Genomic DNA, 21,018 nt, shown 5'->3' on the forward strand with positions numbered 1-21,018 from the left:
TAATCCAGCAAACCTGGAATGACTTTCTTCATACATTGCTAATATTTGGAAAATGTTTTAATTTCTGGAGCAGATCCATTGCAGGTAGGCTGAAATTCCCAGGTTCTCCCATGATTGTCTATCTTCTCCGGTCTTGGAGAGGTTTAATAAATCAGGGCCATTAGATCAAAGTTCTTGAAACTGAATAATTACCAATGACCAAATATTCTCTTGGAACAAACACAAAGTGCCTAAAATGATACACATGTGTCAATGTGATCGCTTGTAGTTTGTCACTGTTAAAAGATCACAAAAGTACCATGGATATAGAAGTGATGTAGAGAAAATGTATTTAAGTAGTTGAATTCCATATCCCCACTACTTATGTGTGACACTTCCCTCACTTCTTGGAATGTCAGCCTTTTAGACAGGGCCCTCTCCTCCTCCTGTGTAACTGTCTGTATGTGTCTGTCATTTGCAACCCGTATTTAATGTACAGCACTGCGTAATATGTTGGCGCTATATAAATACTGTTTAATAAGAAGAAAAGAACTTGCATACAAAAGGTAGGACATTAGCAGCACAATTGTTCAAAAAGAAGACTGCAAAGCTTCCTTTCAAGAGATGACAGCTCTGAAGGAGCCCACTGGTAAATTTTATGTCCTTGTACAGTTTTGGCGTAAACAAGAACTGTTCGTATAATATGCATAAGCATGCTTAAGCCCTGATCATTCACACTAGATACACACACACACTGGATACTAGAAGATCATTGCCATGAATGAATCCACCGGGTTGATTGTTCATTGTAAGGGAGATTTATCATTACATTGTGGGCTATCACTTGTTTTGGCTTGTTATTGGTTTCTATTGACTTTTTTGAAATATGGCCCAAATCTATATTATTTTTGAAATAGCCTAGTGCTGTTAAAAATGTATCATAATAATATATAAATAAAAATATTGCAGCTGCAATATAGCCTCTCCTTCATTCCCCCTGTAAACTTAACCAGTCGCCGATCCACTGCTACTACTCTTCCAGCATCAAATCCGCATCCTGGAAATCTGGGTAACATATGTCCAGCCCCACAGTCAGAACATTGGGGGTTGTTGGGTCATCATGGCCTAAATTTATCACAGTGTATTCATGCACACTATCATTCTTCTAGCAATGTTCTACAATGTCGCTTTAGTACTCAATATCCTAGAACAATACACATATGCAGAGAAGCTGCCCTCCACAGACTGTAATACTGTAAGGGGCCTAGACAAGAATGTCAATTACTGTCACCACAGCCATATTCAGACCATTTTCTCTGGCTGACTGTTTTCCCCCTTACCATGAGCAACAGCAGCTCTCTTCCCTTAGTCTGAGGCTGGTAAATGTCCCCCCTTATTATGCTGGATGGCCCACCTAGAACAAAAATCTAGCAAATCTGGCATTTCCCTTTAATATATATATATATATATATATATATATATATATATATATATATATATATATATAAATAAAAGTAGAATTGAAAGAGTTTATATCCCTCCAGAAATGATGTTGAGATACCTCTTTAAACAGTCAAAATATAGAAAGAGGAATGAAAGAAAAAGTTTCAGCTCTCAGATTTTTTTGGTAAAATCGTTAATTATGTATTGAAAAAAAAATAAAATTTCATACATAATTATTGTGTATACATCATTAAAGCATATATTCTGGTTTATATATCAACCGACTGGAGTATATATAGTAGACAGAATTGCTCTAGCTATTAACCGTGTCCTTCTTATGCAGTGCCGAAGTGTTTCGCCTTCCTAGGCTTCCTCAGGGGAGCTTAAGTTTAAGAACTGTATGCTTTTTAGGTTGCTAGTAAATAGAGAGACATAAATAGCACCCTTGTTTTAGGGATATGCAGAGGGAAGATTTCAGCTAGAGTGTATTGCTGTTGGATGCAGGTACATACCCGTATAGTGCTGGTAAACAGGAGGAAAGTCACCACCGATGGTGTTTGTTAATACGTGATTGTCCTTAGATATTAAGGAGGTATGATGATGGTTAGTGAAGGCTCCAAGACTTATGTAGAAGAGTCTGCTCACTTGTAACCCCTTAAGTTGTAAGGAGGTATGATGATGGTAGGTAAGTAAGGCTCCGAGACTTGTAGAGATGAGTTTACTGTAAAGGGCTAATCCTGCATCCACCAAAGTATCAGCACAACTGCGTGTACTGGTAGCAAGCTGAGGGCTATATATAGAATACACAAGCCACTTATGCAAAACAAATGAAATATTCTTCATACATAAAATATTTTAGCATGAAGAATGGAGAGCGGTTTGCTGCTGACAGAAAAAATGGATATTAACCGCGCTGGTCCAATTTTGCACAAACATCAACAGACCAAATTTATTGCTGTAATTACAAAGTTGGCCTGCAAATGAATTTCTCTGTTAAAGGTGTTAAGTGAGAGCATGAATATATTTCATGGTTCAGGGGTTATATACACTTAGATCTTGTGTGCTCCAGGCTAATGTGTCTAAACAGCTTTAGAAACAGAAGCAGAATAATTAATTGCAAACACGCCCTTTCTATAATGAATCAATATATCTCAGACTTGGACAGTCCACAAATGTCATACTTTATTTTTAGGTTTGATTAGGCACAACATGATTTAGGAGGTTTAATAATGCAAAAGTAACTTTATCTTTCAGAAAAAAACTGTAAGCCCTTGAACCATGGCACCCAAAATGCTATGGCTGCTTCTAGCTAAGGAATAAATCTCTGCATTATCATGGCCAAACCACCCCATAGGAGACATGAATAACTTACCCTGCCCCTACTTTGTGCTAGTTTTAATCTCTTTGGCAACTTTTAATATGAAAAGTCACCGCTATACCTCATCAGTTACAAGAACCCACTGTGCAGATAGGATTGAATTCCTGCCATGGCTGTCACTCATTGTGGTTCCCCCCACTGGCCCATATGTAATATATTGACCACAACAGGCCACAGACTCATAAGTATGTTAATTCTTGCAGCGACATAAGTAAAACATCAGCTTTTCAAAAAATAGGCTGCTGAAACAATACAAATATGAAGTCTTGGAGCAGTTATCTTCTTTATACAACTATCACTGTGCTGACAGACAATACTTACTTACCTGGTGCCCATGTCACCCAGCACTGCTCTGTATTTGCTCCCAGAAGGCCACTGGGAAATTTACCCTTGTGGGAGTTTCGGTCTACTGGTTCACCAACACACATTGAATTTCACAGATTAGAGAAAGATGCAATATTGCTAATTAGGGAAATGGTAGACATATTCAATATTTGTCACAGCTTGCTTCTTTTTGTGTTCCAGCATTGTATACCATACCTAAGTGTCCCTACAAGAAGGCAGAATGTTTATACAAGATCCCGTGCTCAGCAGCAGGTAGACTGGATATGCCAGTTGAAAAACATGGAAATGTTAAGTCCTTTTGTTATAAGACTTTGTTGGGACAGTTTTTTGTATCCATACAAAGAGGCACCCGTGAACTGAATCGGGTGGGTGTTGGATCCTCAATAGCCTAAAGATGAATATTTAGAATCCAAACTGGAATGTAATTGAAAAAAGATTAAATTTGTATTTATTTGTGCATGGATATCCTTTGCAGCAACTTGCAGGGTCTACAGTCATTGCCCAAACTGTCTCTTAGCAAAGCTGACAATCTAATGTCCCTATCATAGTCATATATCTTTAACATACTCTAAGGACAATTAGGCAAGAAACCATGTAGGTAGAGTTCTGACGCATGTTCAAATCTGGTACCCTAGTGCTTTAAGGCCAAAAGGATAGCCACAGAACTAACATGCCACTCATATAAAAGATACATTCGGTTTTGAGGTGCTGGGATTCTCTAATATTTATTTAGTTTAGGATTGCACTCGATCTGTGATTTACTGTAGGAATCAGACATATTCTGGCAAATGACATTTTAAAAAGGCAGCCAGCAATGGCAACAATATAAAGGAGGTTTAGGGTAAGGTTAAGTGTGGATGTGAATGTGGCCCCAGCCATCTTGGTTTGGTTCAGGTTAGAAGAAGTTGTACACCACAATTCTGAATGGGCACCAGAGATTTCAGCAACCCATTGCAGAATCTTCACCATTTCTAATTTCCAAATTAACCAAACTTCAAGCAGTGTTTCAGACGGGTCTCAGTGTTCAACCCAGAATTTTTTCCAGCTGGGTGGGAAGAAATTGTGTGCGAGTGGAAGACCCTATATTGTGACCTAAACTTTCAGTAACCACTTAAAAATAGCGGGTGGTTACTGAAAAGTGCCGGGTGGAGGCTCGTCTGAAATGGGCTGGGGAGAACACTGGGTCTGCAGCTCCTCACTATTTTCAAACCAAACTCACACTTCCTCTGCTGCAACATTATAAAAATTAGGTGTCAAGAAAAAAAAAAACAAGTAAAAAGATGAAAAAAATAAGAGTGAAAGTTTTTAATAATGCCAGTGTCATTTATCTAGGTCACTTTTATCTTGCTTGAATGAATGCACTATATACGACAATGCAGAGCATTACAATCCCCTGCACAGGAACATGGAACAAAAACAGTACAAATTAGACAACTGAGGCACGCACTTAACAAGCGGCAGAGGGATGCCAAAACCCAGAGCAAAGAATGCAGTAAGCTCACTTTCTTCAGACTGTGATGGATCAGAGGAACAAGGACTGACAACTACATCACATTGCTTTTAAAGGTCAGTGCAAACATATAAAACAACTTAACTTCTGCAACAGGTATTTTCTAATCCTAGCGTTTTTTATATTGGATAGAGTAGTAAAGAGTGAGAAGCCCTGTTGGCTTTTAAGGCTGTACGTGGCTCTGTTAGGGAGAATCTGTTTGTCCCAGGGCCCATTATCATCAGGATAAAACATTAGGAAAATGTTGAACATGTGTCATTATCATATGAATAGAAAAAATAGAACATAATTATTGGCTGTGTAAAAGAAATTTTTCACTATATTTCTCACACTACATATGTTGTCTCACTTGTTATATTCAGGACACAATAATTGCTTTTGACTCCATAGCCCAGGTTGATACCCTGCTTTAGACTTGAAGTTGATTTTGTATGTGTTAAACAGGACAAATGCACACCAAAGGACTTTGCAAGGCCAAATTCAGATGTTTTTTTTTCTGACAGCCGGATTGCTGTGGATCACTGCTGTCAACCAGTCCTTAGCCCTTGGTATCACTAAAACCAATTGAAAATGAAGTCCCATTTTGTACAGGCTTTTGTTTCAGATACAGTTTCAAAGATACATCTAGAAGTTATACCTAAGTTATAAATTAAGTATGCTGGAAAGGGTCGCCCCCTACACTTCACGGGTGGAAGGCAGACTTCTTCATAGAGAAACCTCCATGCACCAGTTCCTGTTAAATAATACATGGCACTGTATATGTTTTTATACATGGTGAGAACAAACTGTGTCTTATTTATCTGCACATTTTTCCTAACAGGAGTTACATTTCCTTGAGATGTCAATGAGAATCAAACAGCCCCAATAAGTACCACCCCAGAACACTCTAACAGATAATGTAAGTCAATAGGAGCACTGCTACCTACCAGAAGCTAATTTGCATTAAATTCAATGTTTTTATCAAATCTACCTTGAATGTCATAGCCACTTTAGCCTACCAGGTATGTTAGTAGTAAAAAAGGTTGATTAAACCTTAACTGATTGACGATTTGCCATACTGCAGGCAGATCATAACGTCCATTATCAAATAAGTAACAATCGATGTAACAGAAGGAAGAAATGACCTTGATATGTAACCTTTTGCAGTAAGAAAAAGAGCACACTTAATATTGGGAGTGAACAAGCTAGCCACACATTGCTTCAAACTGTTGGTGCACATGGGCAGATAATTACATTAGATTAAGTTGTTTTATCCACTCCAAAGTAAAATCTACTTCTGACTGCTCATAACTAGCTGTTCGGTCCCTCCATTAATGTTCGTTTTTAATGAATTTGAAGCAATTCGAACATGTTGGTAAGTCTCTAAAATATGCATGTTGTGCCATGTGTACAAATAACCACTTGCCAATTGTCCGCTTTTTGCGAGGTAAAGAAGACTGGAAGAGTAGAATATCCCATACATGTGTGTAGTGTTTTGGGGCTCTCTTGATTGAATACTAATTGGAAAATTGTTTGGATTGATCAGTTGACTGCAAAGCTGGCAGTAGATCTACTGACATGAACCAGGCCATAATCTGAGAAGCTCAGTGGAGACAAATAGTAAATTAAAGGGAAGATTAAAGTTTCATGCAGCAATTACTAATCTAACTACTTTTAAATGAGCATCTACTGCTAAATTATCAATATAATCACAAAAAATATTACCTGCACCTAAACCCATAGAACATTCATGCATTCTGCTGAAATACAATGCCACTGCTCTGCATTTTTCATGTTTCCAGTACTACAGATGAATCAAGAGACAGAAACGTCCATACCACTGAAAGAATTACAGCTACTAAGGAGCATACAGTCATAATCAATCATTAAATACCACCATCATCACCATCATTTTATTTGATCTAAAAAAGTTTTTTAATAATAGTATACCTTTATAGAGACTTTTTTAAACTCCTTTTTCTGCAGGAGGTTTAGGCAAATCATTTAGGTTTACACCAGATAACAGAGCTTGTGTCATAGTTGTAGCTCACACCAGACATGGGTGCTGCTTTAAGTAGCCAAGTGGAGACTTGGAGTAAATCAAAATGTGTCTCTTTTCCCCATTAGGATTTAGGATAAAAAAAATGAAAAGTTTTGTAAACGTCACGGTGGTTTGGCCAGTGGAGGAGCCCAAATGTTAATTTCAGAATTCACCACAGGCAAAAAAAATGTACTAGTACCTGCTTGAGAAATACTAATATTGCGTGAATCCTGAAGCTCAAAGACTGGATTAGGACCCCACTTCTCTAAACATCTGCTGCAAAACTGGACCTAATTAAATGTATAAAATATTCCACTATTAGGCTGACAAACTATAGGGGGCTTATTTTTTTTGTACACGCTATAATAAATCTTCAATGTGTGTTCTGCCTGGGGTGAATTAATTTGCACATCACTAATATGAACAAGTATGAGCAAAGATGTTCTGTACGTGGTTACAACAGTTGCAGTCAGTTGTCAAGAAATGCAGTTCTATAGCAGTCACAAAAAAAAAACACTGAGCCCAGAAAACACCTGAATATGCCTGGGATATCAGGGAAGAACACAATCCATTGACGTAAAAACCTTGTCGTTTAGTAAATATACCCACATATAAAGGAAAACCATCCAGCGGTTAAAAATAAAAAAATAAACACTTACAAGCAAAACCCATTTTTTGCCTGCCCATTTTCTTCTTAGTGATCATTACTGGCATGGTTTTGAGCTCTTCCATAGCAGCTCCTCTGAGTATGAGAGTGATGCATCTCCCTTTTTTTGTCTTGATCGCCTGTAAATGGGAGCACAGAACCTCCCAGGATACCTACGTCACGCATCCCAGGAGGCTCCTGGCTGCTCCTTCTGTGCATGGCCGACATCGGGCATGCGCAGAAGGGGCATTTTCTTACACTGAGGGTAAGGAGATGTCGATTCCACACATGTGCTGTGAGATCGGCTCTCTTTTTTCGCCTTTAAAGCAGACTACATCACCTGATCTCACACCTGCTCAGTGCGAGAACGGGTGCTGTAGCCAGAAGGAAGCCGAAGATGATGGCGCCTACCACTTCCTCCACGCCAGGGCGAAGGAAAATTCCAGGACGGTGCAAGACCCATTTGACGACTTCACCAGTGCGGTCAAGGGATCTGCGGAATTAAAGGCAAATGGGTTTTTTTTTTTTTTTCAGTTTAGTTCCTCTTAAACTGACCGGCTAACTGTAGTCCTCATAGTAGTCAGAAGTGTGTAATGCACTACAAAACAAAGTCACTAATATAAATATTGTCAATATTAATGATAATGTCTCCTCTTCTTGCACACTGTTGTGTATTAGAATTTACTGAAACTAGTATAGACTGACAACTATAGTGCTCAGCAGGCTAGCATTTTTTATTTTCTGCTATTGTCTATTTTGTTAACTGCAACCTTTTTAAAAATAAAGTGCTTTTCAAAGTGCAGTCATCAGGCTGGAGGTGGAGAGATGACACCACTATATTTCTAACTATAACAAAAGTGGTGTTCACCACTTGGTTTTACTGCCTACAGCAGCGTCAATCTCAGAAAAGAATGGACAGCAATACTACTGCGTTGGCAGAAAAAAGACAGCTCATTTTTACATATTTTTTGTTGTGCACTTATTTTTGATTTGCCTGGAATTCAGCAATGTATTGGGAGCCAAAGGAGTAAAGAAGTCATTCACACACTCTCCCCATTCTGGTGAAATGTTATATAAGAAGGCAGAAGAAGACACTAGGATCTCAGATTATTAAAAGCCAACCCTTTGGTCCCAGGTTATCAAAGGACTCTCTATTGAAAAGCATGTTTGTTTTATAACTGATGGACTAAACCACCTCTAGCATCTCTATTTCTGGCAGGTTACAGGTTAAATTAAACTCAAAATGAGATAATAGGATTTAATTACAAGCAAGTGAACTCACAAAATGCTTAGTCAATTCAAAATCAGCAAATAAACACTCCAACAAACATTCCGCCAACGTGAATCATCAGAACTTTTGTGCTTTTGAAACATAGCGACTGTCATGTGAAATAAATTATCTATTTAGAAGGTTTCACGCAAAGAAAAAAAATCTCTTTAAAGCTCAGCTTGACACATTCTTCATACAGAAATTACTATGTGAGGAGTTTAGGGAAGTTCGGTTCATTTCTGACTGAGTCAGCGGGATACACAGCTCATGATTAATGCCCTGTATCAGCAAGGATTATTGAAAGTCTTTGATGACAGCCCCGCACTGCTGGCTTGATTTGGTAAAAAGTTCAAGAGCCTAAATATTAAATAATATCACAGTGTCACTTCATATTAGAAGTGCTAAAAAGCCAAAAATATGTATTCACGTTAAAAAAAAAATAATGAAACCTGTAATAAAGTTGGTGATAAGTTAAAGTTTTATTTAATGAAAGTTATTTTCTAAGAAAGCAAAATTAGAAAAGAAGTCTTCCTGAAGAAACTTCAGGTATAGCAAAAGGCAGTGTGCCTTTTCTAACACTAAAACCTCATACAATATTAAGAATGTTATTGGAGTTTAAACGTATTTCTCAATATTATTTCTCATCTGGAACTTTGTTTTTATTAAAATTCATTGCTTTTTGATAAAATAATGATCTTGGTTCCCACCATAGATGTCCTTGTTTAAGTGCCTAAAGTGGAACTAAACTGAAAACCAAAAAATGTCACTTACCTTTAATCCTGCAGGTATTGGGAATATACACATTGAATGATTATTACTATATTATTTACTGCCTTGTCTTCATCTTATTCTATATTTGATTGTAATGGTAATAAGCTCCCATTGTCTCCAGTTGTTATTATATTCTCTGAATCCCCTGAAGAAGCCCTTAGAGGTGAAATGCGTCAGGAGGAGACATTTTGATACTATTTAATGTGTACTTGTATACACTTGTACCAGCTATAATCAAGTATTGACGCTTAAACTTTAAGATACTAAGCTACACTCTGTGCTAATATGCACTGTTTGATTGCTCGACAAGGAATTTTATCATTTTTGTTTACTTATGTTGTGTAAAAGTAATTATAAATAAAATTCATTATTTTAACTTTAATCTATAGTAGTGCCCTCTAAAAAGCCGTTGGTTAATCCCCATACTTTCTTCTAGTTCTCGCTGTAAAGGGGAAAAAAAAAAGAGAGCCGATCTCACTGCACATGAAATCGTCATCTTTTTGCCCTCAGTGTAGGAAAATGCCCTTTCTACGCATGCCTAATGTTGGGCCTGAGCAGAAGAAGCAGCACGAGCCTCCTGGGATGCCTGACGTAGGTATCCCGGGAGGCTCTGTGCTTCCATTCAGTGTTGATTGTCTCGGTTGTCTACTCTTTTATGTAATGTTGAATCTAGGTACACTTTAAAGTGTATGTAAACCCTGACAAACTTCTCTTTTTTGCTCCTTTTGCCATGTTATAAGATTTTCAGGGTATGGCCAAATAATATTAAATTCATGAACCTTTGTAAGTTACATTGCATACTGTTTATGTATACCTGGGATTGTAATAGTGTATCCTTTGTGTTGGCAAGAGTTTCTAGCATTTTATTTGTAGATTCTTTGCATCTAAAGAAATGTATTTGCCTTTCTGTTTGTCAGAAACATCATTTGATGGGCAGCAACCTAATAAATCCAGTGTTTGTTAGATGACACATTTGGAGGGAACATTTGGAATTTCCACATTTTATCATCCAACTTGAGAGAATAATCTTGGTGACCTGGTTGAAACTATGATACTTTTACAGAGAAGGTACTTTGCTTTAACTGTCCTGGTTACTATTCAGCACTCCACAATAAAATGATAGTAGTCATGTATAGGCCTGGTGCTGTTCTATCACAGTGAGTGCTAAATGCGAGGGCACCCATGACCAGACTCACCCCAAGCAGCCCCAGGACATGCAGCACACTTTGCAATTATCTCACCACAGTGAACCTGAGATACTGTTGGGGATGTCTGTCATTTTACAGTTGGAAAACCTGTAGAGACCCCTAAGAAAAGCAGCAAGATAGTTATATACATTGGAAGCTGATAATTTATTCCAGTGAATGTACTGCTGATATATTTGCAAGGAACAAGCAATGAAACATTATATGTTTAGAAACCCATGGCTGGCTTCACATTGAGATGGAAAGGTAACATTTAATAAGATTAAATAGCAAAATGGCTTGAGTTGAAACTGCACATGAATGTTTTATTGAAATTGAATCTTTAATCTGAACTTCGGATGCTGGATCAAGACTATTTTGATTTTAATATTCAGATGCTGACTGTGGCTTTCATGCTAATTTACATGATCCATATTTGTAAAATGTTAAATGGCAATTAGTTGTTAAATGGTGATTAGTTTTGAAATTATATTTGTTACTGGCTGCACCACACAGTAATTATGACTATCATTTTAATGTTTTTTTTATATACACACACACACAAGTCTATTTATGATTTTATAAAGTTACAATTTCTAACTGAATAAAATTGGGGACTTGTGTTAATCTTACGTGAATAGATTTTTTAAACAGACCCTACAGTATAGAATGCAGGGATGGAGGTTACATCCCTTTATAGTGTTATCCCCAGCTCTTTTTAACCAGGCGCACCACCCGACAAAGTTGGGTCACAATACAGGGACTATCACCCGCCTACAACTTCTTCCCATCCAGCTTATAAAAGTTTCCAGGCAAAATACTGCTTTACAATATTTACTTTGACGCTGATATTTTTTATCTGTGTAGTATTTGCCAACGACTTGGCCTTTATCCTGTTTCTTGTTACTTTTGCATATACCTGCACCATTCCTTCACCTTTTTACCCTTTTCCAGTGGGGGCTGGAGAGAACACAGTTCATTATGGTAATTATTGAAGATGTTAGGTGTCATCTAATGAATTTCTTAGATACAAACATACCATCTATAGTAGATTGGCGTCAACAAAACACAGAAATCCTAATCAGCAATAGGCTGTAAAAGGGAGAAGGGGAAATTATTGTGCTTGGCAAACTCTACCTATATTTATCTTTGGAATGATGGAAGATACGCTATGGAGTGTCACTACAACATACCTCCACGTCACGGAAGGGCACATAATAATCAAACACAGTTCGATAAACAAATAATGTGTATTGCACTGCTTGTATGAAGTATATCAAACATATATCAATAAGGGTCTGACATGGAAAGTGTGTCTATATTTTAAATGCAGAAATTGTCATTGCTCCCTGGAGGTTACTGCTTGAATTATTATTATCTTTCTGCGGATAGTTTTCACATCTAATACACAGCGTGCAGGTCTAGAGACCTGCAATGCCATATACACTTGGAAGTAAACACAATCCAAGGCCAAAAGTTTATTTTCTTTCATAAGAACTCTCACCTGTAAGCAAATCAATTTTTCCTTATTTTAATTGACCTCCACTATCGATCACAGTTTCTGCTTGATTTCAGCATTGTGTCCTATTAGAGATTAAGGACATACTCAGCGTGCCAGGGGATTTGGAGCAGCATAAATCATTGAGCTAAATTACCCCAGTTTGTAAAGCAAGTAGTTTCAATGTCACAAGCAGGAAATAAATAGAATGTCATGGTCCAGGCTTGTGACAGATTAAGCACATCTACAGTGACATCTACTGGATGAAGAGACTGCAAGACAAGGAACTTCCAAATCCTTATTTCAAAAGAGGACGTAACACAGAATTCTAGTTCCTTACATTGGCTTCAATATATAGATATTGCGCGCTCAAAATAATAATAAAGACTCATAGTTTAGGAGACATTGGGTGATAATTGGGTGGGTAGTTTATAAATAAAGCAAAAAAAAAAAATACATCTGGAAGTTGGACTTCTAGAAAATGGAAACTGCAATGGGTTCAATAGTAATGGAGGTGTTGGGTGTCTTAGTGTAGGACATCCCTCTTCTCAGCCTAAAAAGTGTGCACCTCCTCCCATTTGCTAGGAGAACACAATTGCACCCCCAGTGCTGACTGGCTTCGAAAAGGTTACAATAGATGGTGGGCAAGGAACATAGAAACTCCAGGGTCCACTACTCCTCCTGTCCATTCAAATGTACTAATTGGAGTGTGGAGGGAGGTAATGATGGAATATAAAGTGGCAGAGATGCCTTTTGCCAGAAAGGTACCCCAGTGTCTGGGAAGTGGAGTCCAGTGACCGGGGTACCAATTAACAGGAAGATGTCAAAGTACGGGGTGTCAAGGGTACTAGGTTCCTTATCGGCCTTAATGCAAAAGCTGTCCATTTATAAGCCTACAGGGAGGCTTCACTGCTCAACCTGAAATCCTTAACTGCAACCTCTGGTGGTCTAATACAAATATGGAGGGGATTAGTTAGAAGTGGAGGGGTTTCATTAGTATTTATTAGTAATCAGACTTTAAACCTCCTTCAGACCTATGCGTTAAGGTAACATGCGTTTTTTTTCTATACTATTCTATTTTTGCAGCTTATTTTGATAAAAAAAAACACTGCCTTGACGCAACACACCTTAATGGAACACCAAAGTGGGAAGGGGGTCTTAATATTTCAATTGACTCAACTGCCATGTAAAACATGGGATATGAAGACTTAGAAAGGCTTTCCCAAAATGGCAGGCATTTTACAATTTCCATTTGCTTTATGAAACTTTCATGTTAAGGAAGTTTTGAGCTTAATAGGTTGTAGATTTTTTAAAAGCATTCTAGGAACGATTCTTCTGCCTTTTCCCCAAATTTCCCACCACATTCTGCACAAAGTTACCTAAGGAAGTTAACCTAGATCTTCTACCTGCTTGTATTAGGTCAGAAAACTGATCTGTGTTCCCCAACCCAAACGAAGTCTTTGGGTAATATTGTGAATGTATAGGAAGTAAGACTCGAACCTAGAATTTAGTCAAAGTGCCAAAGTGTCAAAGTGATCACCATAACGTCTTACAGATTTAAGCTTACATGAAGAAGATAAAGTACAGAAATATATTTTACCACTTGAAGACTTAAAAGTCCACTCGCCTCCATGCCCCCCATCCACCCCGCAGCTTTAATCTTTCCGTATTCTTCTATCCTCCATTTATAACAACAAAGTAACACAGGAGGCTATTTTATCCTCTCAAAAGGAACTTCTCTTTGCAATAATATGTCTTACATTTCGTGTTATAAGAATACCGATCCACTGTTGAGATCGCAGTGGTACTGTTCCTCCTGTTTATTACAAATCCTGTGTTTCTTGTCATTGTAGCACTATTTGCTAAGCAAAATACCAAAGGATTCTATGGAAGTAAAGTATTAGGTGGATAATAAGGGTTTTACTCTTTTTGGCGCAAATATGCTATAATTTACCATATTGGGGTATTGAAATCACAGTCCTATATTTATGAGCAAAGCCTAATTAACTGGCACAATAGATAAACTTCAACACAGGTGAAAGAGAAACTCAATCATGTTTGGATATATAAGATTCTTTAAGGAGCAAGCAATTAAATCATGATAATTGTATTCCAATGTCTAAATAAAATCTTTCTCCCTTTTTTTTGTCTTCTGAACCACTAGGGATTTTGATATATTTGGAGAAAATAACATGTCCTTCTGAGGAAGTCTATTGGTGAAACGCGTAAAGGACAAAAGATGTAAATACAGTTGTAATTGTGTATAGAAGCTCTGTGTTTTATAATGTTATAGGATAGGTTTTACTATACATAGGTCCATAGGGCAGCCATACACAGATATGATTCACATAAGGTTTCAATAGATAGATGAAAAGCACATATAAAGTATAGTCTACCCGTGTGTGACCTAGGAAATGACAGAGCAAATAAACAGTAATCATTTTCTGCATTGCTGCCAATTTACTCCAACCTACACAGGTATTAACCAGGCAGCGGAACCTTTAGAATATTGCAGATGAAAGGATGATGAACTTAACGTTAAACCAATTTTTACAACATCACTTTGTGGCATGTCTCCAAATCAATCATTTAAAAATTTACAAGAATTTGATTTCCCACTACAAAGTTGCCACTAATAAATAAGTCATTGCCTGCATAATGCATGAGATAGTGAAAATGAGGACAGTCCCCGTACGATAGCACATACTAAATTGTCAAGATTAAGAGAAAAGTATTTAAAAATATAAAATAAAATATTAAAAAAACAAAACAAGGAAATAGACATCACAATCAGCAACACAATCTAATGTAAGTAAATATATGAATACCTATAATTGTTTACTTGCTTACATTTCATTATCTTTCTTTTTCACAGTTATATCCTCTCAGCCTTAACACTTTCCATTGATGATGGAGGTTGATATTTTCAGTTGCCAAGCAATGTCCCACTGTAGCAGAATAGTCAATGTGAGTATCAACACTTCCAGCACTGCATTTCAAAGGGTCACTATTATTATTTCTACTTGTTTGCCCAGTGTGAACATATATAGTTACATAGTAGGTCAGGTTGAAAAAAGACATAAGTCTATCAAGTTCAGCTACTAGGAAAATAAACATATCCCAGATATAAAACCATAAAAGACATAGTTGCTCCAGAGGAAGGCAAAAAAAAATCCCTTGGTACAATTTACTTCAACAGGGGAAAAAAATTCCTTCCTAATTTCATGAGGCAATCGGATGTTCCCAGGATCCCTGGTTCCCTGAAACATCAAAGTTTCTGCATTTGATCCTGTAGCGGTAGAATGTTAGGCATATGAGTGGGCCACTAAATTCGGAATAGCAGCTCATTCAGTGTTGGGGGTTCTTTGCAAAAACGAAGTTCCAACAACAGTTGCAATGATGGGGTGCAATCTACCAAATACCTCTGTGCGTAGGTATTTGGTGGATACACTCTGTATGTTTACTGAAAGTATATGATAAATAAAATAATTGTGGGTTCTAAAGGGCACCCATATACGTATGTCAGTCAATTTTGAGCATTACCATATTCCACATGTGTGTGTGCTTTCCTTCCTTTTCCTTAATGGTCAACGCCTTCATAGACAGAGATAGCAATGGTCTTCAAAATGAGATAAGAGCAAGAAGACATGTCTAATGTGCTATAGATACAACTCACAAAGAACAGCCTGCTTTTATAATAAGAAAATACTTGAACTCCTGAATACAGGACCTTGCAATTGGGATTTACATGTGGCGATACCCCTTGTCGATTGGAATGAATAAGGGACTTGTAAACTATTGAATTTTTTTACATGAACGTACAAAACCCATAACACTTTCCCTGACCTTTCTCTTACTATCCCCCATGTTTTTTCCCCTACATATATATGTTGTAGCTCTTTCCCTTTTTCTGTTTTAATGTATGATGACGATAATATATACAGCTCAAGCTTGTTCAATATTGGTTTTATTTATACTAGAATTCTATGTTATTAATGTCTGTTATGTTTGTTTAATAATTTTGAAACCTGCAATAACATAAAATTAAAAAAAAAAAAGAAAGTACTTGAAAACTATTAAATTACTGCTATTTACAGGATGTGGGGGGGCTGACATTCTATGACCTAACTCCTGGGGAAACACGCTTCTCCTGGAATTCTTGCTACAGCAATCTATTAAATTGTGTCTTTAAATAAAACAAAGCACTAATATTTTTAAGTTAGCTTTTTTATCTGCTTACTTTTCTTTTCTTCCTTAATACTACTGGCTGATTTTGGAAGTATGGTGTACGAGTATAAATGTATAAATTATGTAAATCAATACATTTATGGTGAGGTATTTTCAAAACTTTTTTTAAAAGGGAAAAAAATTAAAATTACACCTCAATCTGTATATCTTTTTTTTTACATGGTAAAATATTTTGTACGATTAGGTTGGGTATGATGGGCCACCTGCTTTCATTGCATTATTGTTGGCCACCAATAGATATCACTTTGCCCTCATGTAAGTAGTAATACAAATGGATTTCTCTTACACACTTATGTGTGTAAATACATTTCATGAGGATACAGCCCCATCTACTAGTTTGACCAAACTATACCCAAGATTCTTTTCCTAATGGCATTTTAAGGGGGGAAAAACCCTGATTTAAACTCAAGTTTATACATTACTCATTTTACTTGCTGTAATAGATACCCCACTAGGCCAGGTCTAACAGGTGCGATTATTAACCAGATTGTTTGGATATTTTTTATAATATGTTGACGCTATACAAATAGTGATTGTCAAAATAATGATAATACAAGCAGCATAACAAATGATATTTGAGTAGTCAATTGTTTTTATTAGATAAACCATTACATACTTTATAAGAAAGAAGTGCTTTTTTTCTTTTTGCTTTTTTTGTCATTACAGTCACACTTGGAAGAATAGAAATGAACTAAATCTAGATCTTGTCAGACTTCCAGTCTTTGAACACAAAGTACTGAATGTTTATAGAAACATTTATCAACCCACCTAAAGAGATAAGCATAACCATGTGCCCACAGCTTGAATTAAATTTATTGGTAAACCCTAGATATAATACATGCTGGAAATACAGCAAATGTTATCACATAGATATAGTATCCCAAACTGGTATGTGTTGTGCTGGGGATGGCATTTGTATACTTTGTTAAATACAGCCTGTGTGTGTTGGTTATGTGAATGTAACTTCACAGCACATTTCTATAACTGCAACATCATGCTGGATAACATGGCTGTTTAAATGCATCCAAAATTAACTTGGTGAACTCTAGGCAGCTAGAAATGATTGTAGCTCTGTAATCATTAGTACATCAATAAATACTGTACATATAGAGATAGTCCCCGAGTTAGGGACATCCGACATATGGACGACTCCTAGATAAGAATGGGCTTCCCTGCTGCTCGTGTGCAGGATGGAGGTTTGATGGGGAGAGGGGGGCGGTTTGCATGACTTGGAGAAGAAATCTTTTGCTAAGCACAGCTGAGGTTGTGGGTGGTTTTAATAGCTGAAATGATCTGTAGCATTTTGTAACTCTTTAATGACCAAGACAAACTTTGCAGTTGTTTCTTTTTGCATATCAAAGCACAGCTTGCTCCAGAAGTTTATGAATGTCTAGGCTTCAAAAAGTTTTTTTGTTTTTGCTTTGTTTGTAATTACCTTAGTGAGAATTTTATACAGTAACTGACACCACGCTGCCTAATAATATGTTGGGACAAAAATCTGTCCTAATTGCATTTATTAAAATAATGTACGAACTTACATACAAATTCAACTTAAGAACACACAGTCCCTGTCCTGTATGTAACCCGGGGACTACCTGTATTTTAAATGCCTGAAATGTGAATACTTAACCACCTTGACAGTATTCCCGAGTGTGGCTCGGGGTGAATTTTATATGCCAAAAGGGGTAACCCTGAGCCACACTCGAGGTAGCAAAAAAAACTCATACCTGCTCCCCTCGATCCAGCGCGTCCTCCGCAATCTCCGGCCAGCTTCTGCATCACATCCTCAGTGTGACTGATGTGATGCATGAAGCGTCAGTATGCCGGTGAGGCGTGGCTTTGCAGAAAATTTCAGATCAGATTACATTGTAAACTGCTTTTAAAAACATTGATCACAATGCTAAAATTGCTAAAAATATAAAAAATAAATCCAAATATTAAATAATAAATCCAAAAGATTATTTTTTATTGTACCTTTGTTTAGAAAATTTTTTAAAAATGTTTAATTTTTTAATAGTTTATTTACAATTATTTAATATATTTTAATTTATGATTTGTGTTTCAAACTTATACCCAGGAGTTTTTCCTAATAATTACAGGCCTAAAATATTTAACAAAAAATTTCAACGCAAAACAATGTACCGCTTTTGACATAAAAATATGGACAAAATTAGACCGCCAGGAGGGTTAGAGTATAGCCAACTAGCAGTCTACTGTACAGACAGTACAGCAGAAAATAGAGAGGAAGAAGCAGCATAAGGAACCATGTTGGTGCGCTACAGTGCTAAGGAATGTGGATATGTGGAACAAGCAAAGCGACAGACAGGTTTATCAGTTTGTATCACCTTCTTTTATCATGCAAAGGGAACATGTAAGAGATTCTGCTGCCCAGAAAGATTATGTTTGCCCCCCTTGCTATATATGACTGTGCTTTGTGGTAAAACTGTAAATCATAAAGAGAGATGGAATAAAATACAAATTTTTTGTCGGGTAAATCACCTCTTACATACTCATTTCATCTATGCATTGGTTTAGCTTTAACTAAAATTGGCAATAGTATAAAATTTTAGTACACAGGATTTAAAAACTTTCACTGACAAACAAAATATACAAAAATAACATTAACATAACAAATTAAAAAATAGCAAATGACTTACTTTGGTGCAACCCTCCTCCAGTAGCGTTCAATCCCATTCTTAAAATAAAGCACAGCCAGCCACCTCACATTTACATCCAGGCAATGATTTGTGAAAATATTCTGCAAAATGACAAAAGACATTACATTTGTGTTGAGAAGACATTTGTCAAGTTCTAAGAATATCCTCGCAGTATGAACTCACACAGAATGAATCCATTGGTGAAGTTACATGACATTAACGTCCGCCTATCAGAAAAATGGTCATTATCTATCAAAGAACCCTACCTAACCCTCAAGTGAATATTTCATATCAAATATCGTCACAAAGCTTCTCTGATTACATTTAGGGTCTATTTATGTATGTTTTCACACAAGCTCCATCCAACATTTACCCAAATTTACATATGTTATCCACTGGATTCAACTAGAAAATGTGTGAATCAATTATAACTCATGATTCATTTTTGAACTGAAGCCAATATTAAAATGTAAATTTTTAATAAAAGTTGGGTGAATCTATGGTGAAGACATTTATAAAACAACCCCTTTAGAATGAATCAATATAACTGCAATAAACTAAATCTTTGCATTAAAGATAAAGTTATGCAAGGTGTTTTTAGTTTTTTTTTTGCCTCCTACAAGGATTCAAGACCTCTCCAAAGACATAATATATCTGGTTGTGGAATTTATTTAAACGTGTTAATTGTCAGATCTTTGTTGATTCAATTGGATATACGAAAATTGTTCATGCCAAGAACAGTTTTTTTGTACCCTCTTCTTTTGCAAGAAATGTATCAAGTTCTTCCAAAGGGTGATAGAAGGCAGATGTCATGGAATAGGTAAGAATCACAATTATAAACTTCAAACAGTTTGCCTGTCTATGGGTAATGTGATTATATTATCTCTGAAATTCTCCTTTTGGATCTAAACTCCAAAAGAGTTATGCACCTTGGCTGTATTGTTTGCACACAGCCAATAATGATGATGATTGTAAAAGAATAACTAAAAATGAATAAATTAGAGCTCATGAGACCTTAGAGCAGTGTTTCTTCCATGGAACCCTAAGATTCCTACAGAGTTTGCTAGGGGTTCATCAAGCAATGAGTGATTTGTACCACTCAGGTCAGTATAATTGACACCAATGATCTTTTTGGCTATGTTTAAAGGTAACAGTCTTCCCACTGGCTAGCAATGTAGGAGGCATTGTTCCTATTGACCACCACACTAATGTACTGTGAGTTGTGGTTATAATAATTACAGTAGGGATTCCCCAAGCAACCTGAAAGTTATTTCAAAGGTTCCCCTATGTCAAAAAGCCTGAGAAACACAGCCTTATATTTTGCTAATTTAGATTTTCCTTTTTTTTTTTAAGGATTTTGGTCCCTGTCTTTTTTACCTAGCAATCCTTCGAATACCACACCTTCTGTCCCTTTTCTTACTTCTCCACTGTACCTATGGTGGCATCCAAGGCTGGTCTTCATACCAGTTCGCTTTTATTTCTTTACATTACATGGAGTGGAAGGATACAGAAGTTTTGAGAAAGAAGATAAGGTTGTTCAATGCTTAGAATTCATGTCATAAGACATAACAAGGGCATTATGCTCCTGTCAGGATCAACAGGAGTTTTCTCTACTGAAACTGTAGCAGTGACCACATTGAAGCCCAATAAGCTGTGATGCATTTAACTTTTTCTCTTGGGTTTACTAATTGTTTGTTAGCTGATCTCCAACAGTATTGCAGCGATAAGGCTTCAAACCTGGTGCAGGGCTGGGTGGTAGTGGTAATGGGGGGATCAAAGGCAGAAGTTTCTTCTCTTTTGTACTTTTGTTCCCATTAGACTAAAAGTCCATCATACAAAAAAAAAAAAAGAACAAATTACAGACTGTTGGTCTTTTATCATGCCATCCATTAATCGTATCTGCTATGGGAGAACATTAGTCCATTTCCGAAAGATGTGATTTTATTCGCTTGTTCCTAAATAATTAAAGATTGTAAGAGCAGCAGATGCAGGGAAGCTTCTATATTTCCATATAGTGGAGGCATATTTGTCAGCATTATTGAAAAAATGCCACCACAAAGTACATCTAC

The 21,018-nt window shown here is 36.7% G+C and overlaps 1 protein-coding gene and 1 long non-coding RNA gene across 2 annotated transcripts in view; one reads left to right on the top strand and one right to left on the bottom strand.

Annotated features, from left to right (window-relative positions):
• Nucleotides 1–21,018, bottom strand: part of IPO11 (importin 11) — a 228,385-nt gene that overhangs the window by 194,057 nt on the left and 13,310 nt on the right. The window contains exon 3 of the mRNA XM_072416367.1: nucleotides 18,950–19,050. Within this exon, the coding sequence (XP_072272468.1) occupies nucleotides 18,950–19,050 (101 nt within the window). The remainder of the gene's footprint in view (nucleotides 1–18,949; nucleotides 19,051–21,018) is intronic.
• On the top strand, nucleotides 4,604–17,094 carry LOC140334196 (uncharacterized). The gene is made up of 5 exons (XR_011921491.1): nucleotides 4,604–4,711; nucleotides 5,476–5,553; nucleotides 14,209–14,285; nucleotides 14,920–15,011; nucleotides 16,959–17,094. It is a non-coding gene; the product is annotated as an uncharacterized lncRNA (long non-coding RNA).

Source organism: Pyxicephalus adspersus, chromosome 6 (genome assembly GCF_032062135.1).
Source record: "Pyxicephalus adspersus chromosome 6, UCB_Pads_2.0, whole genome shotgun sequence".
Taxonomy (NCBI): domain Eukaryota; kingdom Metazoa; phylum Chordata; class Amphibia; order Anura; family Pyxicephalidae; genus Pyxicephalus; species Pyxicephalus adspersus.